Here is a 17,066-nt window from a genome sequence, read left to right as displayed (position 1 = left end):
GGAATTGCCCACTGTCCTAGACAGCCACCGACGTAGTGGGCACGCTCTATTCTTTATAAATCATAACTTTGCCCACTGCGGGAATTTAGATTCCTGAACTCTTGTCATCAAAAGCTAGGAGTGAGCTGGAGAGATGGCACAGGGGTTAAGAGGCACCGACTGCTCTTCCAGAGGGCCCTTTTTTTGGGGGGGGGGGGGCTTGACCTCATCATTGAGATGCTGTAAAGCTCACTAAAGGGAGATGCTTACCTACAGAGGCTTTGAGACAAACTGCACTTTTGAAAAAAGCATATTTGGCTTCATGGCATGCTAAAAAAAAACAAACAAAGAAACCTCTTCAACCTTAAATAAGAAAAACAGGTTCTTATCCCAGATCTTGTGGTTTTAAGCTTTGTGTCTGAGTGAACCATTACTCTTAGCCAGACTTTGGACCTCTTATCTTTGGAAAGAATGGAGGATGTTTTTAAGGATTAGCCTGTGTTATATCATCCTGAATCCTAAATTACTTTCTTCCGCTGTATTTCAAAGTCCAGTGCAGAAGTAAGTGATTCTAGAAAAAAAAAACAATTACACTGTTTACAACAAACATCATTAAAAACTACTGAAACAACAAATTGATAAGACCTTTTAACCCTAGGGTGCTGTGATTCAGTCTTTAGTCAACTGTTACACAAATGGTAGTATTTATTCTGTCATATCATACTGATGTCTACATCAGAGGGTACACTCTATCTTCTGGTCCTGAGTCTTTGAATATACCTCTCCTAGTTATCTACTTTACTCTCCCCTTCATCTCTGCCACCCCATGTCAACAACCCATTCATCCAGTTTCTAACAGGACGATCCTGTAGCCTTCTAAAAGAGCTTCTGTCCCTCAAAATCTCTGCATTCTCTTACTTCAATTACAGACGTTCATAAATGTCCCGCCTCTTGCAGTACGGGCAAGGAGTGATAGAGGAACTCTCAGAGAATGAAATCCTAACCAAAAATATCAGAAAACAGTTGATACTGTATGGTTAAGAGCAAAAAGTATGGACTAGTAAGACAGACCCATGAGGAAAGGGCTTGCTACACAAGCCTGACAACTTGGGTTCAATACCCGGATCTCATGGTATAAGGAGAGAACTGCGTCCTGAAAGTGTTCTCTACCCTCCCGTGCACACATCATGCACACCTGATAATAATGACAATACATAAAATGCGGAGGCTACTAGAGAAGCTGGAGAGGGATGAAAAATAGTTTAAACACAGTATTTATATATGAAATTCTAAAAGTAAAATTAAATTATAAAAATTGGAAAGAAAACTAAAGAGTCAATATTGTCTAAGAAGGGAGAGCAGGCAGTGGTGGGGTTCAGGCAGCCAGTTGTCACTTTTGCAGGACAAGCGCTTCATGGAGTTGCTCCAGTCCCACAGGCTTGAATCCGAACATCCTCACGCTGGACTTTGGGTAGCACACTGTGGACTACAGAACTACTGCTCAGATCTCAGTGTGTATCTTACCCGTGAAAACCTGCAGAAGGCAACTGCAGGATCAGACTCTGAGTGTCTGACTCAGTGGGTCTGCAATAGGCCTGAGCTTTGGTCCTCATAGGTTCTCAGTTGATGTTGATGCTGCCAATCATGGGCCCAGAATTTAAGATCTGCTATCCTCAGTACAGTAAAATAAAATGGGTGAATGTTATTTCCAGTTTTTTTTTTTTTTTAGTTATTTTGAAAAACCTACTTAAAACTTGTCTTGTCAGGATACAGACAAAAGCAGGTTATCAAAGAGCTTGATGACCAGCCAACCTCACAGAATCTGTGAGCTCTGGGGTCAATGAGAGACCCTGTCTCAGAAAATAAGGCAGAGCCCAATTGAGGAAGACACCGAGTGCCAAGGTCTGGTCTTCATATGCATGAGCATGCACATGCAGACATCCATGTATACATGTCATATGCATAGACAAACATATGCATTAAATAAACAAGTAATTAAATCAAGAAAAGGCTAGCTAAAAGACTATAATAAAGCTTGAACCAGAGGAGTGGAAGGGGAAGAAGCAGAAAATTATTTTCTCATTTTGGGGATGTAGAGAATAAAAGGGGGAGCTAGAAGTAGTGGACCATGCCTGTAATCTTTAGAACTCAGGATGCTGAGGAAGGAAGACTGTGAGTTCAAGGCCAGCCTGACCTGTATAGTAAGATCTGGCCTCTAAAACAAAATGAAAGAAAGGAGAGGTGGGGAATAAGGGAGAGAGCATCAATATGAATGATTATTTCTTTTATCCAGAAATGAGTCACAGCTTAAAAATGTGTGTGGGGTTGTTTTTGTGTATTGTTTGTTTTTCATTAAAGAGAGAGAAAAGACCTGCCCAATGTAGAGTCTCAGCTCACTTGATTTCTCTGTACTGCTCCTCCTTCTGTGCTCCACTGCTCCTCCCTCTGCACTGCACTGCTCCTCCCTCTGCACTGCACTGCTCCTCCCTCTGCACTGCTCCTCCCTCTGCACTGCCCCTCCCTCTGCACTGCCCCTCCCTCTGCACTGTTCTGCTCCTCCTTCTGTGCTCCACTGCTCTTCCCTCTGCACTGCACTGCTCCTCTCTCTGTACTGTACTGTTCCTCCCTCTGCACTGCACTGCACTGCTCCTCCCTCTGCTCAGTACTGCTTCTCCCTCTGCACTGTACTGCTCCTCCTTCTGTGCTCCACTGCTCCTCTCTCTGTACTGTACTGTTCCTCCCTCTGCACTGCACTGCACTGCTCCTCCCTCTGCACTGCACTGCACTGTTCCTCCCTCTGCACTGCACTGCTCCTCCCTCTGCACTGTACTGCTCCTCCTTCTGTGCTCCACTGCTCCTCCCTCTGCACTGCACTGCTCCTCCCTCTGCACTGCACTGCTCCTCCCTCTGCACTGCTCCTCCCTCTGCACTGCCCCTCCCTCTGCACTGTTCTGCTCCTCCTTCTGTGCTCCACTGCTCTTCCCTCTGCACTGCACTGCTCCTCTCTCTGTACTGTACTGTTCCTCCCTCTGCACTGCACTGCACTGCTCCTCCCTCTGCACTGCACTGCACTGTTCCTCCCTCTGCACTGCACTGCTCCTCCCTCTGCACTGTACTGCTCCTCCTTCTGTGCTCCACTGCACTGCTCCTCCCTCTGCACTGCACTGCTCCTCCCTCTGCACTGCACTGCTCCTCCCTCTGCACTGCACTGCTCCTCCCTCTGCACTGCACTGCTCCTCCCTCTGCACTGCACTGCTCCTCAGTACTTTCATCTCCTCTTTTCCATACCTACCCTGTCATTTTCTTCTCTAGGTCTTGACTTATCAGCTTGGCCTTTTGTGGTGTCTTTTGACTTGGTGCCCCTACCTTCTACAGAAGTAAACTTCCCAAAATAGCAACGACAACAACAGTCATTTTCCTAGCTGAAATAACAAACAGTACTTTCTCCCTGTTCAGTGTGATTAATTCTTAGCTACACCAGTTTGTTAACCTTCATGGATGTTTCTTGGAGTTGTACCCAAAATATCTGTTTTGTCCAGGGCTGGAGGGAGGCTCTACTTTCTTAGGTGGTCCTTCTTGTTCTTTCCCCAGTGTCTATGGCTCTTTGCCTGGTCTGATTCTACTCTGTCACTGTTAAAATCCCATAGTTGTAGTAGGATCAGAGAGCCTTTCTGGACAAACCACGAGTCAGGAAAATTCCCTTAATAAACATTTTCTTGAGAGTATTCCCTTTACTTTGGTTTTGGTTTTGGTTTTTTGGGGTTATGGGGTTTTTTTGTTGTTGTTGTTGCTGTTTTTTTGTTTTTGTTTTTTGGGTTTTTTTGTTTTGTTTTGTTTTGTTTTTTTTGGCTTTTTGAGACAGGGTTTCTCTATATAGCCCTGACTTTCCTGGAACACACTCTGTAGACCAGGCTGGCCTCGAACTCAGAAATCCGCCTGCCTCTGCCTTGGGAGTGCTGGGATTAAAGGCATGTGCCACCACCGTCCGGCTATTCCCTTTACTTTAAAAAAAAAAAAAAAAAAGTGTCATTCATGAGGCAGGGAGGCAAGTGGATTTCTGAGCTCCAGGTCAGTTAGCTCTATGGATTGATCAGCCCTTTACTTAAAAAAAAAAAAAAAAGTGTCATTCATGAGGCAGGGAGGCAAGTGGATTTCTGAGCTCCAGGTCAGTTAGCTCTATGGATTGATCAGCCTGGGTTACACAAAGAAACCTCACCTTAAAACAATACAACACAAAACAACACAATATAAAACACAAACAAAACATGTCAAAATTGAGCTTGGTGAAGTAGAAAATAAAATAGTGGTTAGCAGGGGCTCTAGAGGGGATGCAGTGGTGACAGGGGCTACAGGTGACAGGTGTACTGAGACTCACCAGGTGGGAGGAGGGAACACTTGTGTTCTGTTACAGAGAAGGAGACTGTTTCCAACACTGTGTCTGATACAACAAAATAATCAATAAAGTGATTTAGGGTCTTCTTATTACAAAGAAATGATAAATTTTTGAGATCAGAGATGACCTAAATACCCTGATTGTATTAATGTCCTGCAATGTCACTGCAAACATGTGACAAGATATCACTTGTACGGTAAACACCTGTCTGTTAAAATGCATTTTAAAAGAAGATGTCTGTCACAAGTTGATAAAGGTTGAGTCTCACTAATCTAAAAACCCAATACCCTAAATGCCCCGAAAGTTTCAGCAGGGCACTGAAATTCAAGCTGCACACCTCCGCTCTCCTTTGTAACATAAGTTTGCTTGTTTGGGTTTTGTTCATTGGAGGGCACGTGCATGCCACAACACACATGCAGAGGTCAGTGGACAACTTCCAGGTGTAGGTCCTGTCCTCCTATCACAAAGGTCCCAGATGTAAAACTCAGGGTGTCAACCTGGCGTCAAGCTTCTTCACCCAGTAATCCATCCTGTCCCCTCCCCCCTGACCTCCCTGGGTGAACTGAAAACGCTGTGTAACATCGCCTTCATGCCCTGTGATAAACACACACATAATCCACTATCCTCCTGTTCCTCTGCATTTAGGTCACATCTCCAATATATCTCATTAGGTGTGCACAGATTGCAACAGATCTCATCCTAAGCATTTATTTCCAATAATGGATATGAAACCAGAATAACCCCACGGTGTGCTTGTTTCTCTGCATAACTCCATTGTTTTATTTAGCTTACTCGCTGCAAACACTCAAAAACTGGAAGATATTATGGAAATATCTTGGCTTACCGTTCACATATTTATCCCAGCAGTGGCCTCCCATAATAACAAGGCTTATAATAACCTCATGAGCTCTACTGTGAGCCTATTTATTGGTCAAAAGTATGCTTTGGCCCAACTGCCCCAGACACTCTAGATGGCTATTTCTGCTTCTGTTTGTACCACCCTCTAGACTATTGCCACTAGATTTATGCCTTCTCTACATGTAAATGCTGTCTTGGGGGGGGGGGTGACACCAACATTCTTAATAAAGTATTCTCAAAGGATTTCTAAACTTTTATTTTTCCCTCAAAAAAAAATAAAAAATTTAAATTGTTCATCAGAGATTTCTAAACTTGAGTTCTAGTGCTTTTTCTAGTGCTTTTTCTCCTATGCATGTTATAGGTGCTCTTTTAAAGCTGGTATGGAGGGTGAAGTATGTGCACACATGTTACTGTACACAGGAAGAAGCCACATAAAGACATCAAGTATCCCGGTCTGTCACTCTTTGATTTAGTCCTTTGTGATAAATTTGAACTGACCGACAACAATCCCAGCATCCTCTCTGCCCCTACAGCACTGGGGTCACACCCACACAGAGCACACGACCCACACTAAAGCACACAGAGTCACACCCACCTTTTTAAGTAGTCACTGGGGATTTGAACTCAGATCCCGTGCTTGCACAGCAAACACTAAATCATACTGAGCTATCTCCTTGGCCCTAAAACAACGTTTGACATTAGAAGAAAGACACTGAGCTACTGTCTTCCGCCTGAAAACAGAAAACAATACTTTGTATTCTACAAGTATCTAACGGAGAGCTTATCTTATATAGAGACTTTCTTTTTAAAGTACTTAAATATTTTAAAAATGTTAAACATAAGCTAATTAATATTTGGCATCCTTTTTAAATGGGCAAGATGCAAAAATCAGCAATTTCTTATTAAATTACTGAAAAATTAAAATTCATGACATTTTATGTATTAAAAATAAAATCACTAGTAAAACTAGTTTTCCTTTACAGTTACATATAATTAAATAGCCACCAGAGCTGTGACTGGGAAAAGAATTTTTTTTGTTGTTTTTGTTTTTTTGTGGGGTTTTTGGGGTTTTTTTGTTTTGTTTTGTTTTTCAAGACAGGGTTTTTCTGTGTAGTCCTGGCTGTCCTGGAACTTACTCTGTAGACCAGGCTGGCCTCAAACTCAGAAATCCGCCTGCCTCTGCCTCCCAATTGCTGGGATTAAAGGCGTGTGCCACCACGCCCGGCTAAGAATTTTTTAAGACTTAAAAAAAGAAAGGGCTGTCAAGATGGTTCATCAGGAAAAGGCACCTGCCTTCAAGTCTGAGGACAGGAGTTCAATCTCTGAGACCTACCTACATGATGGGAGACAGAGCCAGCTCCTGCAAGCTGTCCTCTGACACCCACACATGGGAGATGACATGCTCTCACACTTAAATTCTGAGTATTATCAGTAAGTCCAGAACAATAATTGAACACTCTACATCAGTGGGTCTCAACACCTTTCTGCTAATGTCAAACGCTGTTTTAGGGCCAAGCCGATAGCTCAGTGGGACTTAGTATTTGCTGACAAGCACAGGACTGGAGTTCAAATGTGGGTCATGAGCCCTTTGGGGGTCAAATGGTGGTCTCACAGGGGTCACATAGCAGATATCCTGCAAATGGACACTTACAGTACAATTCACAACAGTATTAAAATTACAGTTGTGAAGTAGCAGTGAAAATAATTCTATGCTCTGTCTCGGAAAAAAAAAAGAAAATTATTTTATGGTTGGGGTCATCACAACACGAGGAACGGTATGAACGGGTCGCAGGGTTAGGAAGGCTGAGAGCCACTGCTCTAGGCGTCATTGTCTTGGATAAGACGAGGAGTTAAAGGTGTGACTGAAGAGTTATCTTCTTCCCTCTCACTCATCCTCAGAGCCATTTTCATCTCCTCCTCTTCACCTCCATCCTACTTATGGCCTTGGCTCCCTGTGTGACCCTCATGTTTCGCTCTTACTTTTCTTTCCGTGTTGATGGACTGTTCTAAGCTGGCTAACATTTTCTTGGCACGTTGCTTTCAAATCAAAAGCAATTCTTACTAATATAGTTCCTGTGTTTTGTTCTCAACTAAATTGGTTTGCAAAATTTCCCATCCACTGCAGCTCACAAGTTCTTTGAAGATAAGAACAGAAGATACTGACTTGAGGCAAGCAAAAGTGTTGTAAAACCAGACTAAGAGTAAGGCCCAGTGGTTTCAAGACCTTAAACACTGAAGGCAGCTGAGAGTTCTCTAATTGTTTTAACATAGCAGGAGCTGCTATCTATGTACCTATATTCTGTGTGATGTTTTATATTCTATAAATAAATTCATAAAAGGGAATGTATGCTTTTCCAGCTTGTTTTCATCCACACACCCTTACCAGGTATGCTTCAAAAGGGCAGGCAGATTTTCAAAAGTTTGCTTTCTCCAAAATAGTTAGATATGTGCCAGTTAGGGGGTATCCTTGGAGCCTAACTGTAAAATTCCTGGGATCTGATAGTCTTGTCTCTCTATAAACAGAGGCATGCACACTGTTTAGATAAAATGCTATACTTTACAAATTAGTGTATGCTTGTTTATAAGAGATATGCATGCTCACGAGATATAAACCATCTCGTGGGCTTGTTCAAATTCCTTAGCCTAGAGTATAGAAATGCAAATTAAATAGCAATAGTCCACTGTGCTTTTACATTTCAGTATTAAGAATGTTGCTGAGTTTATGACAAAGCAGGTGCTCTTCTGTGCTAGAGACACACAAAGTGGAAGACGCTCACTATGTGACATTTACCAGGGTGTTTCCATGCTCAGTTCATTAGGGCAGTATCTCCACTTCCCAGAAATGTATTCCACAGATTTATTTATATGTGTGGTCAAAGACACAAACACGAGAATAATTTTATTTTTTTAATTTTAATCGCCTAAGCTGTCAGAACCTAGGAACTGACCTAGAGTCCTTCAGAATGACAGCTGTGGAGTTACCCAACAATGTTTTTCTTGATAGACACTCAAGATGTGAGAACAGGCCCATCGAGATGTCTGTGTTTATGTGTGCATGTTCATAGCAGACATTCTTTAGCATAGACAAAAGTGCAAATAACATAAATGTTGTCCAACTTATGGGTGGATACATAAATGTGATCTATCTGCATGACAGGATAAAATTCAGCATGGTTGACATGCTATTATATGACCCATAACAGCTCTTGATCTTATCTGATTTATCATCAAAATACCCATCACATCTCCTCTTGAGGCTTCAGGTTCCGGCTCCAGTGCTCTGACACAGTTCCTTCCCTTGCGCCCCTTCATCTGAACTAGAGAGATAAGAGTCGGGGTCCTTACTAAAATATCTGTTGACTTTCCAGGTCACTGTGGTTCTCAACCTGTGGGTTGAGACTCCTTTTGGGGATCAAACAAAACCATCTGCATATCAGAGTACATTACAATTCATAACAGTAGCAAAATTATAGCTATGAAGTAGTAACAAAAAAAAACTTTATGGTTGGGGGGTTACCACAACACGGACTATATTAAAGGGTCACAACATTAGGAGGATCGAGGAAACCAGCCCTGTCTACCGATGCAGGGTTCTATATCTCTGGCCAATCCTGTCCTTTTCAGAGGAAAACACTCCTGATCTTTTAGTCTTGGTTCTTGACGACCACAGACCACCCAACAAAGTGCCCAAGTCTTGCGGGACAAGACAAATTAGTAGATGAGGATTGCAGGGGTCATCTGTCAAACTTCACATCTGTGTCTCCTAATGCCAACAAAAGCCTAAACTTGTTCTTTGCTGTTATTTCATAGATTTAACATACTTTTGTGGCTTTATTTCCAATTCCCTGACTAATTCCGGAGGAGTCTTCTCCTAGTGTTGGGCGGCATGTTTGAGAGTGTTTACTAACTCCAGGATGGCTACATTCCTGTCATTGGACTTCCAAAATCAGATTCTAAAGCAACACAAAGTTAGCATCCCACACACCCCTCCACATATACTTGGTAGTCTGACCCAGTTTTGCCCAATACCCTTATAAAATCGGCCTAAGAAGAAAGGTTTTTTTAAAAATCAAAAATAGTTGAATTATATTTCAATCTTAGGAAAATTTATTGTCTACTTGAATTTTCTAATAATTTCAGTTTTATTACAGTGAAAAGCAAGACACCATAGCAGAAAGGGCAGAAACACAACAAAATCATGACTGTGGTTCATCTCCATTTTGTTGCTCATCAACTTTGAACTTGAACAGTTTTCAACACTAAATTGAAAGTAAATGGTAGCATTATCCCAAGGCTGTTATAAGGCATAACTAAAACTGCATGTGTACAACACCTGTAGGGTCCCTACTAAAATTCAGGAATGGACTCTTATTCTCTGACATTTTCTGCCAATGTGTATTGTTTATCTATCTCTCCATATTCCATTATAGTTCAATGCCTATACTCTTCCTAACAAGAATCTCAGTATTGGCTGTGTTTTATGAAGCCTGTATGGTTGAGATTTTAGAGTCAGATATATATATATATATATATATATATATATATATATATATATATATATATAACTATATATATGTATATATAGTTATATATATGTATATATAGTTATATATATAGTTATATATATATAGTTATATATATAGTTATATATATAATTATATATATAGTTATATATAATGAAATATAAGGTTATATATAGTTTTATATATAGTAATATATAAAGATATATGTATATATATGTATATATAGAGAGAGGGGGGATAGTCTGATCATTTCTTTGTCCCAGGAAAACTAAGACACTTTGTTTTAGAATAGTTTTTCATAGATGCAAATGGTTTTTCTTTGCAGTATTTGAGAGTGACCACAGATTTTGCAAAGCAAAATATGTCACTGCCAACTCCTAGTGTATCACATGGAGACTTCAGTGTGTCATGAGGAGTGGGAATAATTAACAGTTAATTTAGTGCCTTATGAAGTCTTGCTGTTTCTTTTTAACAATTTCCCAATGGTCCTCTTTATTTCAAATCCAGTCCATTCCTCTCTGTTTGAGTCGTGCCCTTCTCTAGCCTTGGCGCACTTTCAGGCAAGCCCTGTCCTGCTGATGCACAAGGTTGCCAGCAACTGAAACCCACCCTTCTGCTCCAAGTCCCATGGGAAGGAGTGTACACTCTCCCAACATGACTCTGGCTATGATAAGCAATGAACAGCAAGTGGGTGAGAGGCATGCAGAACAGGAGGTATCTACCACAGGCCACAGACACCTCTTCAGATAGGGTCCACCAGACTGTGGGCAGGTAGAGAGCTTTCTGAGTACACCGTCTCTCTCAAGACTAGATATCGCCTGGCCCTCTGCTATAACTTCTCCCTTCCAGTCCTTAGCTCACTCTCCTATGGTAATGACTCCTGCTTGCCAAAAATCCCATCCTTGAAATACGGGTCACAGATGGCTCATAAACATTTTTGTATGTATGCAATGGCTTATTAGCATTTACTCACAGCAGCATATTCTCTTTGGCTACAAATCACTTATTTATGAATTAAAATAGCAAAACTCCTTTTCATCTGCCCAATAATCTAATATCTATGCTCTGGTGAAAGAGGCATTTCAAATTAATAAGCACTGCCATGGGTCATGAAATAGCATGTCAGTCAACACCAGGCTACATGAACCACGGGGGGTCCTAGAAGATTATTAGTTAAAATACAAGTACACACTGCTAAGACCTGCGCCATCTCTCTACCCCGAGGTTAATGTTCCTAATAAAGGTATTGTATAAATAAATAAGAGCAAGCACATGGTATGTAGAATGTAGACAAAGAATTGAATAGATTAAACATTTTAAAAGAAACACAAATCTAAAGATAGAAAATTACACCAGTGTTTAAATTGATATAAAAACAATAGGTTTTCCAATTAAAATTAACACACCCTCTTGCCCTCTCTAAAAAATCACATCAAAGCAAGGACGATAAGAGACACAATCTCCCTAATCAAGGAAACTAGGTACGGCAAGCAATTTTAAAGCATAAAATGTCAAGTGAGAAAGTAAATGGAGAATTGTGTGTTGGGAAAGGAGTCAAAGCAAGCCAGGAATGTACAGAGGCAAATGTGCCTCCCCCATGCCCTCCAGGCTCCCCATTAGCCAGGGCAAGGTTCTCAGGCACCAACTGAAAGATGCTGTCAAATTCTCATGAAAAACTAATAATAGTGTGTGGGGTTGTGTACGTGCCTGTGTGCTTATATGCATGTAGCAAGTGCACATAATTGTTGTTTCTGGTAGCCAGTCTATTGTTGCAATCAATAAGTGACTACTATGCCAACCGAAATATTGATTAGGTTGAGTATTTTTCAAGTCATTGGTAAGCAAAGGTAATAAAGTTGCACGTCAGAGCTTCATTCGTTTGTGGATGAGATGAGTGAGTGTTTGGGTCAGTTAGACAAAAGCTATAAATATTTGGCTAAGTACTAGAAGAATATTTCCTTGACTTTATGCTGCTCATAATATGGTAACTGGAGGAATGGGACTCTTAAGTCTAAACAGCATCACCAGTGTTTTGCTCTTGACTTTCTCAAGATAGTCACGAAAGAAGCCTGGTGCTTTCGATTTCTATTAGAAAAAAAGTGTGTTTATATATATGGTCCAACTCCAATATACCATGGTCAGGTCATTGAATGCAGAGCTGGAGAGAACACCCATCGCATGCAGTTACATAACACTTCCACCTTTCATTATACATGTTACAATTTATGTGACAATTCACATCAAGTATTATTTATGTATTTAGGCATTATATATTTCCTCAGAAACTGTCTGATTTTTTTTTAATTTTTAATATTTTTATTACATATTTTCCTCAATTACATTTCCAATGCTATCCCAAAAGTCCCCCATAGCGCCCCCCACTTCCCTACCCACCCATTCCCATTCTTTTGGCCCTGGCATTCCCCTATATTGGGGCATATAAAGTTTGCAAGTCCAATGGGCCTCTCTTTCCATTGATGGCCGACTAGGCCATCTTTCGATACATATGCAGCTAGAGACAAGAGCTCCGGGGTTCTGGTTAGTACATCATGTTGTTCCAACAATAGGGTTGCAGATCCCTTTAGCTCCTTGGGTACTTTCTCTAGCTTCTCCATTGGGAGCCCTGTGATACATCCAATAGCTGACTGTGAACATCCACTCCTGTGTTTGCTAGGCCCCGGCATCGTCTCACAAGAGACAGCTATATTTGGGTCCTTTCAGCAAAATCTTGCTAGTGTATGCAATGGTGTCAGTGTTTAGAAGCTGCTTATGGGATGGATCCCTGGATACGGCAGTCTCTAAATGGTCCATCGAAACTGTCTGATTTATCTCTGCTGCGTTCCTAGTATCTCAAACAGAACTTGGCATATTGTAGGCACTCTACAAAAATTTATTAAATAAAAAATAAAACATTGAACTTACTACCCACCAGACACTATCATAAGTGCTTTATATTATTGGACCATAACATCCCACACAAACATATAAGGGGCCATAATGGTTAGCTCCATTTCATAAAAGAATGAAGGAAATAGCCGGTCCAAGCCAGGACCAGAGCCCACGGACTTATTCCCATGCTCTTTGCCACAGAATATTCCACAGAATATGCCACAGAATGAGTACCATGCTGCAGAATTGAAAAGCAACAGAGACCTGAGTGTGTTAGCACACACCTTTTATGCCACTCGAGCAGTAGAGGAAGTGAATCCCTCTGAGTTCCAGGCGAGCCTAGTCTACACAACAAGACCCCATATCAAAACTCCAAATAAAATAAAAGTCAACAGAGTCATATTAGAGGAATTGAAAGGAGACAATATACTGATATCATACATTCACATCATAACACTCAGAAATACGTGTGTTTCAATAGGCAGTGGGAGAGGTAGGAATATGGGTGATTCATGCTTAAATTTTCTTAATATCTATAATATAATTTTAGCAATGTATCCGATTTACTCATGGGATGATTTCATAGGCTTCCATGTTTAAAAACGAGAGCCCAAACAAAATATCATTTGTTAAAAAGCAAAAGGGTGGGCTGGAGAGATGGCTCAGTGGTTAAGAACTGACTGCTCTTCCAGAGGTCCTGAGTCAATTCCCAGCAACCACATGGTGGCTCTCAACCATCTGTAATGGGATCTGATGCCCTCTTCTGGTCTGTCTGAAGAGAGTGACAGTGTACTCACATACTTAGAATCAATACTTAATAATTTTTAAAAAGATCAAAGAGCTTGTCAAAAACAAAGTGAATTGTGATGACAGTAGATGTGAGTGCTAGATCTGGGGACAGGAGATGTGAATACTAGATTTCTCTGGTCTAAAATACAGATCTAATGGAAAGAAAATAAAATGTATTTGCAAAATCATGAAGACAGTGCTATAAAATCGATACAGAGTTGTTCGCAAAATAATGTTAAAATTAAGGTTTATAAAAAGTTCATAAAAGGTAATATCCATAAAATATTAAGACACTGTAAAGCATTTGCTCAACAAGGTGGTATATTTCTAAGGTTTCTTTCTATTCGAGTTTCTTTCTGCATCCTTGGAACAGTAAGTTCTTAGTTTACCATCCCTTGCTTCTTAGGTGCCACCAAAAGCCAGACACCTTACTCGACAACTTCGCTGCCACCACCTCCGCCTACACATCCAGCCAGCCAGCCACCTCTGCCAGCGTCTCACCCCGCGCACCCGCCAGTCCCCAGCCTCCCCCCTAGAAACATCAAGCCTCCTCTTGACCTGAAGTAAGTAAAGGACCGTCTTACAATTTCATCCGCAGGCTCTCGCCAGGGCTTGCAAGATCATGTGTGGCTGGGTGCTAAACGGTCTATGGAAAACGTCCATGGTACTTTGGTAGGCAGTTGACAGGGAGAAAGGCAGGCTCTTTTCAAAGTTTGAAATCTCTCACCTGTGGGCTCCTTGGGAAAAAAGTCAAAATTATGTTGCATACTTACTTACTTCCAGTGGGAAGAGCCAGGGCATACTCACAATCTAACCAAAGCAAAACCAGACTCCAGCAGTGTAGATAACTCAATGTCTAATTGTCTGGCATTTACTGACAATCTTCTGGACCAAGACACTTGGGTTACTTCTCCAGCTCTGCCCTCCGCCACACATACAGCTTGTCTTCTAGGCTCCAGCAGGCTCCATTGCTGCCGCCGCTCGTTGTTCTTGGTGGTCATCCCCTGGCACTGACATCTCCAAAACTACAGGGGGCTTCTGGTGAAAGGGCTGCACTTTCACCAGAAGCCTCTCCTGGGCTCCTTTCATGGACTCCAGCCCTGTCACACAGTGCTCAGATACTCTCCAAGACCCCTTCAACACCCTCAGAACGAGCACCCCCTGGGTGACTCCTACACTACCAGGTTCATCTGGGAACATACGGTACAACCTTGGCCACACCTGGAACACAGGTTCTATGCGCTGACTCCCAGGAAAAGCTTTCCAGGCGATCTCACCTCGGCAAAGCTTCTGACGAACTGCTAATTTCTCAGCTCCAGCTGACCAGAACTACAGATTCTTCACCCAAAAAAAAGCCCAGGGAAGTGTTTGCTTCCCTCTGAACTTGACAAGCCAGGCCTCCACTGTCTACACTACTTCTGACATTCTTTTTTTCAAAGCTCAATCCTCCCCAAAATGACATGGCCAGCAATACCAGGTGCCAACTTATCTTGGTTAGGGTTACTATTACTGTGATGAAAACTATGACCAAAAGCAACTTGGGGAAGAAAGGGCTTATTTCACCAACAATGCCACATCATCAAAGACAGTGAGGACAGGAACTCAGGGCAGGAACCTGGACGCAGGAGCTGATGCAGAGGCCATGAAGGGTGCTGCTTGCTGGCTTGCTATCCATGGCTTGCTCAGCCTGCTCTCTTGTAGAACCCAGGACCACCAGCCCATGTATGGCTCTCCCCGACTGATTATTAACTATGAAAATGCCTTATAGCAGAATCTTATAGCTGTGTTTCCTCCATTGCGGTTCCTTCTTCTCTGATGATTCCAGCTTTTGTCAAGTTGACACAAAACTATACACACTACAGTGACATTCCACTATAGAAGCATAATTTGATTTCACCTTGTCCCCAGCATGATGTGTTTGTCTTTTGCTCATAATCCACATAATGCAATGTATTAATTACAAAATCACTTAATTGCTTCATGGTTACAATTTAGAACAGTGATTGAAAACGCACTTTTTATGAGTTACCCATGATTCTTTTTAACATCATAATACTTCCACGGGAGTCTCAAGTTGCTAAGTATGTATGTACAGCTTGGTGGGTCTTCTATGTGGGCTGCTATGTGTGTGCATATTAACATTACAGCCTTTCAGGCATTTGAGTCTAGAGATACTTGTTTGAAGACTTAAACACCCTTGTGAACATGCTGGTAGAGTCTGCTACCAAATCAAAGTCTGAGCATCTACCTACTACTACTATTAGCCTAATTAGCATTATCTATATATTTATTTAAATATATTTTATTAGGCTTATAAATATTAGCCTAATTAAAATAACTAGTATATATTCTCTTAAACATTTAATTTCCATATAAATTTTTTCTGTTCACATATATAAAATCATATTTCTTATTTCTAGGTTTATTTTAACCTCTGGTCAATTTAACTCATTAAATTTAGATCTCTGAATTTTTTTTATATATTTACTTTTATTTTACATTTAATTTTATTTTTCGTTTTGTTTGAGACAGACCATCACTATATAACCCTAGCTGGCCTAGCCCAGGCTGACTTTGATGTTAAAAAGATCCTTCTGCCTCCGCCTCCACCTCCGCCTCGATTGCAGGCATATGACACCATAGTGGGGGCCCAGGATCCTAGCACTTCTAAAGTCTGTTAAAAGCCCTCCCCCAGACACCAGCTCCAGCAAAGCCTCTGAGTATGGCAAGCTTTTAGAATGAAATCGTCACAAATGGCTCAAACAATATGAAAGTTGATAAACTCTGTTGGCCAGTTATCATTTCATTGAGATTATGAAAAAAAATGTATTTGACAATAGATCCTCTGCTTCAGGGGCCCTCCAGACCACCCATAAGTGTAATGACTCATTAAAAGGACTCCCAGGTCTCAGGGTTCAGTTAACAAAAGAGGCTGGCATTCGATAAGGTTAAGAAGAAAGGACAGCCAGCAGGTGGCGCTGTCTAAGCACAGGTTTCCAGGCAATTCCACAAGCATGAGAAGGGCCTACAGAAACCACAGTTATGAAAAAGCAGTGGGTGTCTCAGGCAGCTTCCACCAGGAACCGGTCTGAGGTTGGTAGAAACTAAGGTTTGCACAGGGACTAGGGGAACTGTCTCATGGTTTCCTTAGGCCTGACACCTGTCAGAAGACCTAAAACCTAGACAGAAAGCATATAGTTGATGAGGCCTCACACAGCAAAAATAATTTTATCAACTAGGCAACTTTTACAGCAGTGTATAATTATAAAGAAAATGTGTTCCTCTGTCAGTCATAGGCCAGACTTGATAGCATATTGTTCTAAAACCCAGCATGGGGCCTGCTGTGCTGACTCTCTGAAAACCTCATTGCTAGAATCTGTCCTGGATAAGGTTCCTAAGTAGGCTGTAGAAGGAAGTACAGATTTCAAAAGCAGTGGTAGAGCATGGGATGCTAGTCAACGTGCCAGCTTTGCAGGAATCACACAAAAGACAACATGCTTGGAGTCTTTTTTGTTTGTTTGTTTTTTGAGACAGGGCTTCTCTGTATAGCCCTGGCTGTCCTGGAACTCCCTCTGTAGACCAGGCTGGCCTCCAACTCAGAAATCTGCCTGCCTCTGCCTCCTAAGTGCTGGGAT

At 41.6% G+C, this 17,066-nt stretch overlaps 1 protein-coding gene across 5 annotated transcripts in view; it reads left to right on the top strand.

Annotated features, from left to right (window-relative positions):
- Positions 1 to 17,066, top strand: part of Fyb1 (FYN binding protein 1) — a 141,457-nt gene that overhangs the window by 79,370 nt on the left and 45,021 nt on the right. For all 5 annotated transcript variants that reach the window (XM_029470073.2, XM_029470072.2, XM_085831470.1 and 2 more), the window contains exon 3: positions 13,838 to 13,994. In XM_029470073.2, coding sequence (XP_029325933.1) covers positions 13,838 to 13,994 — 157 coding nt within the window. The remainder of the gene's footprint in view (positions 1 to 13,837; positions 13,995 to 17,066) is intronic.

This window comes from Mus caroli, unplaced genomic scaffold (assembly GCF_978045245.1).
Source record: "Mus caroli unplaced genomic scaffold, Mus_caroli_1 scaffold_16, whole genome shotgun sequence".
Classification (NCBI taxonomy): domain Eukaryota; kingdom Metazoa; phylum Chordata; class Mammalia; order Rodentia; family Muridae; genus Mus; species Mus caroli.
This window is presented reverse-complemented; position numbering and strand designations above follow the sequence as displayed.